At 34.1% G+C, this 13,318-nt stretch overlaps 1 protein-coding gene and 1 pseudogene across 1 annotated transcript; one reads left to right on the top strand and one right to left on the bottom strand.

The window, feature by feature from the left end:
• Positions 1-7,785: 7,785 nt before the first annotated feature.
• On the bottom strand, positions 7,786-10,489 carry LOC132740108 (uncharacterized). Its single transcript, XM_060727963.1, has 2 exons — positions 10,210-10,489; positions 7,786-9,507 (listed from the first exon to the last, which is right to left on the bottom strand). Exons 1-2 carry the CDS (start codon positions 10,233-10,235, stop codon positions 8,346-8,348), a joined length of 1,188 nt encoding a protein of 395 aa, XP_060583946.1. The 5' UTR covers positions 10,236-10,489; the 3' UTR covers positions 7,786-8,345.
• A 158-nt stretch (positions 10,490-10,647) lies between these two features.
• LOC132740107 (ADP-ribosylhydrolase ARH1-like) lies at positions 10,648-13,094 on the top strand (annotated as a pseudogene).
• Positions 13,095-13,318: the final 224 nt, after the last annotated feature.

The following is a 13,318-nucleotide window of genomic DNA, read 5'->3' as shown; positions in this document are numbered from 1 at the left end:
CGCCCTACATAATGTGTTTTAATGGAGTTAGTATAGATGAAGCAAGGGGGGGGGGGGGTGCCTCACTATATTTTTTTAACTCGTGTTTTACATGATTTTCACTATCGTATAATACTCTGTTAACGTGTTAGGACTAGTTATCTCCAGTATTCATCTAAAAATCCTAAAGTATATAATCATAAACTCACAAAATCTTTTTTTTTAAATATTGGCAATATCAGGTTAAAATAACATCTAATAATCATAAAACACACGAACCGGTTGAACCGGGTGATGCTCCCCGAGAAGGTTCTGGACACAGGAAAGTATAAAAAAAATGAACAAAGGGCAAAAAACTCCAAAATTAGGCAAGGCGGAGTTATGTTTTTTTTTGCACTGCACTTCTATTCAGTGAGATCTATCTATCTATAAAGTTTCCCGATGATATCAGAGTTATGTACCGGGTAAAATTCAAAGTGTAAAAATGAACAAAGGGCAATAAGTCCAAAATTAGACCAGGCTTTGTTTAGGTTCTTTAAGCATTGCAGTTATATCCAATTATATCAAGCTACCTACAAAGTTTCATGTTGATATCTCTGTTAGTTTTAAAGTTATGTCACGGACAAAAGTCAAAAAGTAAAAGTAAACAAAGGGCAATTACTTCAAAATAAGGCAAGGCAGAGTAATGATTCTTAAGCACTGCACTTTCACCCAATGAGACCTATCTATCTACAAAGTTTCATGTTGATATCTCTTAAAATTTTACAGTAATGTCCCGGACAAAGTTCAAAGTGTCAAAATGAACAAAGGGCAATAACTCCAAAAGTAGGCAAGACAGTGTTACAGTTCTTGTGCACTGCAAACTTACTCAATGAGATCTATCTACCTACAAAGTTTCATGTTGATATCTCTAATACATTTAGAGTTAAGTCCCGGACAAAGTTCAAAGTGTAAAAATAAACAAAGGGGGATAATTCAAAAATTAGGCAAGGTTCTTGTTCACTGCACACCTACTCAATGAGATCTATCTACCTACAAAGTTTCATGTTGATACCTATTATAGTTTTAGAGTTATGTCCTGGACAAAGTTCAAAGTGTGAAATAAACAAAGGGGGATAATTCCAAAATTAGACAAGGCAGAGTTACGGTTCTTGTGCACTGTACACCTACTCAATGAGATATATCTACCTACAAAATTTCATGTTGATACCTCTTGTTGTTTCAAAAATATTTCCCGGACAAATTTCAAAGTGTAAAATAAACAAAGGGGGGTAATTCAAAAATTAGGCAAGGCAGAGTTACGGTTCTTGTGCACTGCGCACCTACTCAATAAGCTCTATCTACCTACAAAGTTTCATGTTGATACCTCTTATACTTTTAGAGTTATGTCCCGGACGAACTTCAAAGTGTAAAATAAACAAAGGGGGGTAATTCAAAAATTAGGCAAGGCAGAGTTACGGTTTTTGTGCACTGCACACGTACTCAATGAGCTCTATCTACCTACAAAGTTTCATGTTGATACCTCTTATACTTTTAGAGTAATATCCCGGACAAACTTCAAAGTGTAAAAATAAACAAAGGGGAATAATTCAAAAATTAGGCAAGGCAGATGTACGGTTCTTCTGCACTGCACACCTACTCAATGAGATATATCTACCTACAAAGTTTCATGCTGATACCTCTTGTTGTTTCAAAGTTATGTCCCGGACAAGAAAAAGGGACGGACGGACGGACGTACCAATTTTTCAGGTTTATGAGCTATTTCTATTGTTCTTTTCTTTTGTTTCCTTGTGGGCTAACTATTGTTTTCTTATGAGCTAACTATTATTTACGGAATGAAATTCTTTGTTATCTTTTGTCCCAGTGTACCGTTAGTTAGCTCATATACCTAAAATGTTTACTCGGACGGACGGAAAGACGGAAGTTCTAACAGGAGAGTAATAATGTGGCTACTCTATTGTTCTCTCTATTGTTCTTTTAGCCACACAAAAGAAAATAGCCACATAAAAGCATTACGGAATGAATGACATCAAAGAGAAAGAACAGTTACCTATTGTCCCTCTAGCCACATAATTACTGTCCTGTGAGTGCGGACGGACGGACGGACGGACGGACAGACAAGGCGGCGACTATATGCTCCCCCGAAATCTTTTCGGGGAGCATAAAAATGAAATAACATAGGAGAGCAGAAGCGCTTCTATAAAAATCTTTATAAAGAGGTTGAACAGATACGCTCTTTATAAAGAGGTTGAACAAAAAACAACTAAATATGATTTTATGGTTATGAATCTAACTATACCAAAAGTAAGTGATATAGAACAGACATCTCTAGATAGCAAACTTACTGAACTCGAATTTACAATAGCATTAAACATCTAAATAACAATAAAAGTCCTGGATCAGATGGATTAACATTAGAATTTTATAAAATCTTTTGTTTGGAATGATCAAACATTCTTTTGAAATTAAAAAATTGACTGACCTTCGGTAACACCCTGTTACCAAAAATAAACATAGATTAATAATATCTGTCATATGTTGCGGTTCGGAAATGAAATAAGATTGACAGTTGTCCTTATTTCTATTAATACTCGTAAAATCTACATAATTGCGCCACTTATGTAAAGAAATTGAAAGTCGATCCTTTGCCTCCAAAATACGAAAATCGTCTCTTTGTGTTTCCGCTTTTTCGAATTTTCATCTGACGTATTTTTGCTTTTAGGCATTGTAAGGCATTGTTACGTTTTGATTTTTTCGCATTGTTGTGTTTCCGCTTACGTGCTAACAACAATATACAAAGCAAAGTTGTATTTCTAGTAAGAAACTAAGGCAGTTCCTTTATATTAATTTTCACACGGTCGTCATGCATAAATATGAGGAAAAATCTTACCTGAATATTTTCTTTCGAAACTACAACGTTTAATTTTTATCCCTTTGCTGTTAGAGGGTTATTGTTTTATTGATCACCTATTTGCCAGGGGGTTTTCAAAGAAATTACTATATTATCGATTAATATAATTATCATTATTTGTTATTACGGTGCGTAATCGTTCCGGGCTGATTTGGAATATTTTCCCGTTCCTGAACTGATTTGGATTTATTGGCACAGGTTGATTCAGATAAAATGGATTTTTAGCTTCACAAGGTAAGAAAATAAATAAAACTAGAACTGCTACTATCATGGCGTGAATACCCCCGCATACCACTTTGTCAGAATCAACAGTGGCCATTTAGAGCTCAAGGACAACCTCCCTGCCAAATCTGAGGTTACTAAGCCAGTGCATTGCTAAGTTATGTATTCTACATGCTTCAAATGTCAAAATCAATACATTGCGGACAGGACATTCTTTAGCAATTGAGAAGAAAAGCTTTTCTTTTTCAAGGTCCCTGTGACCTTGACCTTTGACCCAGTGACCTCAAAATCAAAAGGGGTCATCTACTAATCATGATCAACATCCATGCCAAATATGAAGACTGTGGGTCAAAGGAATCTAAAGTTATTGGACAGACAAAGTTTTTGAAGTCAAAGTCCCTTTGACCTTGACCTTTGACCTGGTGACCTCAAAATCAATAGGGGTCATCTACAAATCACGACTAACCTCCATGCCAAATATGACAACTGTAGGTCAAAGGAATCTTAAGTTATTGGGCGGACAAGCTTTTTGAAGTCAAGGCCCCTGTGACCTTGACCTTTGACCTGGTGACCTCAAAATCAATAGGGGTCATCAACTAATCACGACTAACCTCCATGCCAAATATGAAGACTGTAGGTCAAAGGAATCTTAAGTTATTGGGCGGACAAGTTTTTTGAAGTCAAGGCCCCTGTGACCTTGACCTTTGACCTCAATTTCAATAGGGGTCATCTACTAATCATGACTAACCTCCATGCCAAATATGAAGACTAAGGGTCAAAGGAATCTTAAGTTGTTGGGCGGACAAGCTTTTTGAAGTCAATGCCCCTGTGACCTTGACCTTTGACCTAGTGACCTCAAAATCAAGAGGGGTCATCTACTAATCATGACTAACCTCCATGTCAAATATGAAGACTAAGGGTCAAAGGAATCTTAAGTTATTTGGCGGACAAGCTTTTTGAAGTCAAGGCCCCTGTGACCTTGACCTTTGACCTAGTTACCTCAAAATCAATAGGGGTCATCTACTAATCATGACTAACCTCCATGCCAAATATGAAGACTAAGGGTCAAAGGAATCTTAAGTTATTGGGCGGACAAGAAAAAACCGACGGACGGACGGACAGCCGGACGGACAAGCTGATTCCAGTATACCCCCCTTACAACTTTGTTGTGCGGGGGTATAATAAACACATTTACAACTATAAGTCTTTGAATAGTCTACTTGCACGGAACATTGCAATGATTGAGGAATTCATATATACTTTATAAGGTTTGTTTATGGTATTTTATGAGTTGGAATCGGAAACAATTTCACATGTCAGTGAAGTAGTAGCAAACAGTAGCATAAAATTGCCAAAAAGTCATTAATATCTATGATTTTTCAAGTATTCCATGATCAACTATAGAAAAAAATCATTCCGCGATAATTTAAGGGTTTTAGTAAAATGTTTTGTCCAGTAATGAATCTGTAATACGTATTTTTTGACAACCCTGTAATTTTCTAGGGCACCGGATTGATTCATATTAAGGGAAAACAAGGCAACGGGCTGATTTTACGCTTGGAGTTTACTGCAACTCTTCATCAATCGTCGAATTCTCATTTTTAACAAGGACATTTTTCTTTAATCTATCAATTGGTATAAACATGTATACAAATTGTAATTAAATATTAAAACATTAAAAATATATATTAAATTATATATCAAATATTAAAATAAATAATGTCTCAAATCTAGTTTAAAGTTGCAAATGCCAGTTTGCAAAGTCAAAGCAACATACTTTTTTATATATGAAACTATCGACAGATTTATAATTCTGTCAAAGTGTTGTTTAATAGAGAGGGATTGGGATATAACTATATAGTAGTGATGGTAGATTTGTTTCATCTTAAAATATTGATATATCCAGGTTGAAGGATTTTCCTGTTTATAATTCATGGGATCTTCCGTTAGATTGGAGCATATTTCCACATATTGGTTGCTAAATATTAATGCTGCAATTTCCTTTCAGAAATAGTCAATCAAAACGTGTATATATAGTATTATTATATGTTATAACAATTACGGTTCTAGATTGTTTGGTGTTTTGAGCCTGCTTTTGACACTCACTTAATCCACTAAAACAAATATTTGCAAATGTCATAATCAGATAGTTAATATTAATATTATGACATTTAAATATCAATGAAATATGGAAGAGCCGAATAGACTTTTTCCTATTTTCTAATTCATTTGTAGGAAAACATAACTCGAAATTGAAAACCTTTAGGTTCATTTTCTTGACAATTCGCTCCATACATTGATTGTAAATTCTTATATATGTACATATATGAAAGGAAGCCTTAATACTTTCTATAGAAACACATTACGGTCATCCATAAACGTTGGTTTCACATGAACATCGCTACACTTACTTTATATTTATATTCCAATTCCTCCGTATAATACAACACTTTGACAAGACTATGAATCTGCCGATAGTTTTATATATAAACGTATGTTGCTTTGACTTTGACTACTGGTATTTGCAGCTATAAGCTATTCCTTTAATATGTATATATAACTTGATTTTAAAATTTTAGTGAAGTGCCTTTGTTTAACATTAGAAATTCGGTGATTGACTGAGAGTTGCAGTGAGCTCCAAGTCTAAAATCAGCCCGTTGCCTTGCTTACCCTTAATATTAATCAATCGGGTGCCCAAATAAGCTTACAGGGTTGTCATAAAAATGCGTACTACAAATTTATTACAAAACATTATTGGACAAAACATTTAACTAAAACCATTATATTATCACGGAATGATTTTTTTTCTGTAAGTGATCATGAAATACCTGAAAAATCATAGATATTAATGAATTTTTTGCAATTTTATGCTACTGTTTGTTACTACTTAACTGACATGTGAAATTTGTTTTCCGATTCCAACTCATAAAATACCATAAACAAACCTTATAAAGTTGTATATAAGAATTGCAATGTTCCGTGCAAGTAGAATATTCAAAGACTAAAGGATGCAAATGTGCTTATTTTTTATATTTTCTTACCTTGTCAAGCTAAAAATCCATTTTATTTGAATCAACCGGTGCCAATGAATTCAAATCAGTTCAGGAACTTGAAAATATTCCAAATCAGCCCGGAACGATTACGCACCGTGCCGTCGCTGATTAAAGTGAGAAATGTATTACTAAAGTATCTGAAATATGCACTGACGTCACGTAATACTACTCATAGCATGCAAGTTACCGATCGATAACGTTTACATTAATTGGTCGTACCATTATGATATAATGGGTTTTGCAAGTTATTCAGTTATTACATTTTGCATTTTACTTTGCAATATTGAAGATGGATACGTACATCCGAGTAGGGTAGTGCTTAATTGCCTTAATATATTTTTGAACTCGTTTTTTACATGATTTTCTCTGTCATATAATACTTCGTTAACTTGTTAGGATTAGTAATCTCAAGTACTCCTCTAAAAACCCTTAAGTTTATAATCATAAACTTACAAAACCCATTTCTTTTAAGATTCGCAATATCAGGTTAAAATAACACACACTTATATCTATCTATATATATATATATGAAGCCAACTGTCATGTGGTGAGAAAAATGTGCAGCCTGACTGGAACTCGAACACGGAACCCTCGGAATACCGTACCGCGGCTCTACCGACTGAGCTATCCGGCCGCTTACACATCTATAACCCTAAAAGGTGAACAGTTCTGAACCGTGACACATTCCCCTGCTATATTGAAATTCGTCCTCGAATTTCACAGAGTTACAGAGCAATGTAAAATAAACTCTGAGCTTTATCAGTAACGGCCCAATGTCATTCTTTCAGTCACTGGCCACCAATGTCGTATGGTTTTTCTCTTTATAGAGAATGGCTGTTTATGCCTGTAAAGGAAATAAAAACATACGCCTTGATAATTTAATGAATAAGATAACAATTTCGAGCGCAAACCTAGATTTATATTTATATCAAAGTGAGCATGCGTGAGGTGGTTTTTCCGGGAAGTTTGTAAAAACTAAGGCCCGGTATGCAAATTATGTCAAAATGAAAAGTAAGTAATAAGTTGTTATAATGAAAAGATGATGAAATGGAATAATATAGGAATGATATGGGATAATGGATTGTATATCGGACTGTAGAAAAACATAGATAACAGACAAATATACAAGATATATATACAAATACAAGGACAAAACGATACTTAAAAACGATATTCGCAACAATAAACAAAACACGAATATCGACCACATGATACATGTATATCATATCTGATTGACTTTGTTAAAACATGCTTGTATCAAGGTTAATTTTTCAAAATATTTAGCACAATGGAAAGTATTTTAATGCATACTGATAATAATCTATACTACAACGCACAACATAAAAAATATGTATTTAACTTAAAGCAACTGAAAACAATAGCCATTTACAACTTTGAGCACTTTTCTTTACATATATAGCTGAGAAAATTCAACTTACAGTTTCGTTTTTAGACAATATTTATTTTTCAATTAACATAATAGTAAGCTTTCTTTTCTTGGGGTTAATGACCTTTCACTGCTTTTCATAGAATAACACGGGGGTGTCACATTTGTCCAGAACACAATCGTCATAATTCTGACATTGTGTTCTCCAAATTCAAGCTTCTACCATTTTTAATTGTAAACAATAAGGAATTGATGGTAGGTACCTTGCAGTAACCACTGATGTAGGCACTCACAGCTTCACTATTTCAGTTGAGTAATATTGTACATTTAGCGTAGGTAAAATAACATTCCTAACTTTACCAAACTTTAGAGCGTTTCCGTCTCAACGAGATTTTCTCACTAAATATCATATAAAAATGTAACACATTAAGTATTGTATCAACACTCCGCAATAAACATTATCCTTTTTTAAAAAAATGTTTTGTGCCTGCTTGCGCTTTTAATTAAATTTTGATGCGTGTTTACTGCTCAATATTTTGTTACGAGACTGAAGAATTCATTGCTTGAGTATATAATTAACTGTCAATATTTTTTCTCGAAAGAATCTATTCCTTCTGATCTAAATCATTATTTGTTTTTTAATTTTGCGGTTGAATATCTAAGAGATCAGTCTTGGTACGAATAAACATTGCTTGTTGAGAAGTTTCCCTTTTAAAATATTGTTTAGTAAAATGAAATGATTTTTTGACCAAGGTATGTCAGAGAAGATTTAAATTCAAAATCATAAACATTTTCAGTTTTGTAGAAGCTTGAGGGAGACGTGGGTGTCAGAACCTTTTACAGATCTTCCTGTAACTTGAAACTTGGCACCTGCTGGGTAGGTTCTCTCATGCTCCATGTACATGGCGTACTTCTCAATATTTCGCGGCTGCCATTTGCTGTTGGCTCTATTATCAATTGTGAAAATAACCGATTGTTCTCCTTCTGGTCCGCATGTCGGGAAAGGAATAGCATTTCTCATTTCAGTTGACGACGATACGATTGACTGCCAAACAAACCGTTTCCCGTTGACATATTGGTCACAATCCGCTTTCGTCAACAACATTTTCCTGTATGTCGTTCTTCTTTCTCGTTGTAACTCTGGCCAAAATAACAGAAGCATTTGATACATGACAGCGTACGGTCCAAGCGACAGATCATTTCCAGTTGGTATATATGACGTCTCCCTTTGTCTTCGAAACGCCATATTCAAATACGTGTACATATAGTTCTCCTCCATCGTGTACGTGTTTATAATAGCTTTGAAGAATTCATTGCGGCTTTTGCTTTTCTTGATATTCTTATAATTTTCTTCACAAACCACGAAAACTGCGTCGCAAACTTTATCTCTGACTTCTTTCCAACGACAATCTGATCGATTTATGTCGTTGAAAATATCGCCAAGAACCGTGATAACGGATTTGTCAGGATCTATTGCTGTGGGGTGAAATGTTTTCTTATACGCAGCAAGCGAAACAGTTATCAGCCCAAGACCTTCCCCCTGTGTATAGTTATCAACAGACTGAAATGTTGGTGCCTGTTGTGATGTAACTGAATTTGTATGTGCAGAAAGAATTTCCGACATCCCTGTATATCCATACGCCTGGGCAATCTGCTCAGCGTTCATTCGATCCGTCCTACCACATTCAGATGTGCATTGTTTAGCAAGTATATCCTTATCGCATGCTTGGTATCTTAAAAGCTTTTGCATTATTTCTTTATTATTCCAATAAACTGCCTGGTGTAATATTCCCCAGCGTCGATTTTCTGGCATTACGTTGAAAAGTCTGTCTCTTAAAGGCATCTCTGGCTCTCCAAGAATCCGCCAGACGTTTTGCCATTGGCCAGCTTTTGCTGATGATAGAAGCACTTCTACTAACTCGGCGTCATATTCAATCGTATTTCTTTCCTGTCTCCTAAATCAAGAGTAAGATATCAGATTATGTTTTAAGTGATGTTAAAGTTGATAAATGATATGGGGTCATTTTTTCAAATATTACATAATCTCAGCGTGTACATATTCTGGGATAATGATCATGCCAAATAAACAAAACCTTTTCTAGTTCTAGCATTTTTTCTTAGAGTTACCAATGTCCCCCACATAGGGGAAATTTGAAATGAAAAACACAATTGTGTAATTTAATAGTTTATGTATGAGTGCAAAATCTTCATAAATGCTAGATGTGCACTTGCAATACTAAGTTCATTATAAAAAATAATGAATTTATTCTTGTGGATGTGTCGATAGAAATACTCCGTAAAAATACGTTTGAGCAGTTTTAGCATATAAAAAATTAAGAGTGAGTTATAGTTCTTATGCAGTGAACATTATGTACAGTGTAATTTATATCTATTTTCTAAAAAGACGTTTTGTAGATAAGTGTGTGTTGTGTTATAGATAAAATTTAATCAAATCACGGCGGGTAGTCGGTCACAAAGGATAAGCGATCAGAAAACCTTTTATCCATCAAGTGCTTTCTCAGAATTTTAAGTTATTTTTTTATTAATTTCTATTTTATCTAAGTTTGGAAAAGAGATTAAAAAAACAAATAAATACATATTTATATGAAAAAGTATCTGTTTGATCAACTGATAAAAAATAATAAAAAGAAACAAACCTGCCCGGAACAGTGAAATAAGCCATTTGAAAATACTGAATACAATATCATCTGTTTTGTTTTCAGAAATCCAGCGGCTGCAACTAAAATAGAATATCGGATTTTCCTATCTTAATATAGAGTTGGAATTTGTAAATGCTGAATCATTTGTTCTGCGAAACGAATCCAGTTAGTTGTTCATATTAAAATCGAAAACGTTTATGAAGAAAAATTGATAAACTTGGGAACCCAAATAAATTAAATTTCCTCCGATGGAAATTTCAATGCGTCACGTAAACATTTCAATGCGTCACGTAAGAATTACAAGGAATTCTACTTTTGCTTTCACATGTCAGCAATTCTACTTTCTGTTTTTCAATAATTAACATTTAACGGACACTTGGTTTGAAAACAACTGTAATTATCGGAAGCCTGAATTAAGGAATGAATCGAAAGAAAATGGAAACGAGTAAGAAGTGTTGGTCAGTTCAAACGGGAAGAGACAAATATATTGCTGGTATGGTTTAAAGAACTTTGAATCGGCATAACTATTTAATAATTAAGCAATTAACATGCGGTTTAAAGCACATGTAAGGGAATTCATTTACGGAGGGAACCGTGTCAGGGATTTTTGTTTGCTCAATCATCGACTTAATTATCTTTAATTACGTAATATGTATGGTGAAAAAAGTCGCATAAAATGTTTGACGTTACGTAATATTTTTTTGAGAAAAGATAGAAAAAATTTGAGACACGGTTCCCCAGATAATATAAGTACATAACGACATTTAATGCACAAAGATTAAATAAATAACAATTATTACTAAAATAAGTTGGTTTAAATGACATTTATGTGAGTACCACGGGAAGTGTCTGTTGTCACCTTAAGCATATTGACGTTAGCATACCTGAATGTCATTTAGTGATGACACGGTGATGCATTTAGCAACTGCAGACGCTCTTGTGAGACACAAAACGTGTGAAGATAAAGAAAACCTCTATTCACTTCTTGCAGAAGAATACCGAAACTGTATGGCTGATATGAAAAATCGTTCCCCTGGTGAGACTTACATGGATATGGCAGAAAAGTTGGAGCCATTCAAGGAAGCTTGGTATCGAAGAGGGGTGGTTGTGGGGCGGCCATGAGGTCAATGTGTATTGGACTGAGATATCCGCGACCTGCTGACATTGAGGATCTTATCGAAGTTAGCATAGAATCTGGAAGAATGACCCATCATCACCCAACTGGATATCTCGGCTCTCTTGCTTCTGCTCATTTCACTTTATATGCGGTTCAAAAGAAACCAGTAAGCGAATGGGAAGTTGGGCTGATTGGATGTCTGGAACTAGCTAAGTAATACGTTTATTCGTGCAAGGGCATTTTCGTGGAAGAAAATATAAAAAACTGGGGCTATTTTGAAAACAAGTGGAAGACATATTTGAAATTGAAGAACATACACGAGGGTAAAAATAAGCCACATTTTCCAGTAGATATCGATAATGTCGTTAAACGGGATGAGTTTTACCGGATGATTGCGTATGACGCATTACTTGCCTGCGATGGTGAATGGAGTGTATTATGCGATCGAGCCATGTTTCACGGCGGTGACAGTGACAGTACTGGTACAATTGCAGGTTGTTTATTCGGTGTTTTGTATGGGGTCAGTGATGCTCCAAAGTGTAATTATAAACATGTCGAGTACCATGACCGAATTGAAAAAGTAGCTGTCGAACTTTATGAGTTAGCAGTTTCAAAATAATATGTGAAAGAAACGTCTTTTTTTCTTACTTACTTATGAATGTGTTGACATGAAGTTAAAGTCATTAAACTCCTTTGAAAAAAAAACACTTTTGAAAATGTGTTTGTGTACTATACTTTTCTCGCTTTTAAAACAACATATGTCCATTTATTACCAAATCATGTACATGTATATTACAGTGTCATAAATGTTCAAATGTTAAGACACATGTAAATGTTGATGTTGTTTTTTCTTATAATATCATAATATTCTTTCTTCTTAAAGTAGTAAATAAGTATTGACATTTTGTCATAAAGAATGCACTGAAATATACTGCAGTATATAATACTTTGTCTCAATAAAAATTATATCTATAAATGTATCTGTAATCAATTCAGTAATCATTTCAAACATGATCCAGCAAACAAAACTCCAAGCGTTATACCTTATTGTCTGAGAATAAACGTTTTCAGTATGTGTATAATACATATATAAACCAATTTTTGTGGTACTTTTCTCTTGACACCTGTTTTAATAAAATGGATAAGATATCCAATATAATTGCATTTCTTAAAGTCTCAGATATTAATTTTATTTACCTTAAAGCTGGATGCCTCCAGATGAATCATACTATTTTGAGAAAATTAAACTTGAAAAAATGTACAAAGATTTTAAGAAAAGTAAAAATACTTAGGAGTCAAATAATAATCAACATGTAGTTTGCGATTATGGTCTGGTTTGCAATATTTATCACCACATTTTTACTATGTTCCTAATGTAATTAGGGCTATTTTTTCTTATTTTAATCTCTTTTTGTTTTGGTTATTAAAGGGGTGCTATGTGTAAATTATTTTCTTTGTTAGCTTCCCAATGGTTTACTTTTAAATACATTTTATTTTTAATTTTCATGAATCTAGAGGCCTACGATAAACTTTACTCCTTGATAATAGATAAAGTACTACCCGATTTATGTATAGGTTAAAGTTTATTAGTACGTAACGGTATTTACAAATTAAATTGGTCAGGCGCGATGGACCCGCGCGACCCATTTAATTTGTAAATACGTACTAATAAATTTTAACCGGCTTATTGTTTTAAATTATTTTTACAAAAAGTCGATTCACTAGACAGATTAACAGTTTGCCGATTTACCAAAGTAGATGTGTTACGGTTCATTTAAAATACTGCAATCCTATTCAAACACTAAGCATAGGCTGGTGTGTATTATTTAGTTTTATATATTGTAATAATTATTCACAAACCTTATCATTAACAAACGCAATAAGCCTTTTGGTTTTTAGTTGGGACGTAGTCCCAACTAGTGTACTTACAAACCCGAAATTTCTAACCATACAGGGTAACGCCCACGGCAGTGACGTTTCATCACCACT

The sequence above is a fragment of the Ruditapes philippinarum genome, unplaced genomic scaffold (assembly GCF_026571515.1).
Source record: "Ruditapes philippinarum isolate M1 unplaced genomic scaffold, ASM2657151v2 ctg1445_1_1_1_1, whole genome shotgun sequence".
Taxonomy (NCBI): domain Eukaryota; kingdom Metazoa; phylum Mollusca; class Bivalvia; order Venerida; family Veneridae; genus Ruditapes; species Ruditapes philippinarum.
This window is presented reverse-complemented; position numbering and strand designations above follow the sequence as displayed.

What these genes read in the sequence shown, in the direction of transcription:
- LOC132740108 (XM_060727963.1), bottom strand. Translation starts at nt 10,235, where the DNA reads ATGGCTTATTTCACTGTTCCGGGCAG. An exon ending in TATTTCACTGTTCCGGGCAG is followed by an intron (nt 9,508 to 10,209) that starts GTTTGTTTCTTT and finishes CTCTTGATTTAG; the next exon opens with GAGACAGGAAAGAAATACGA.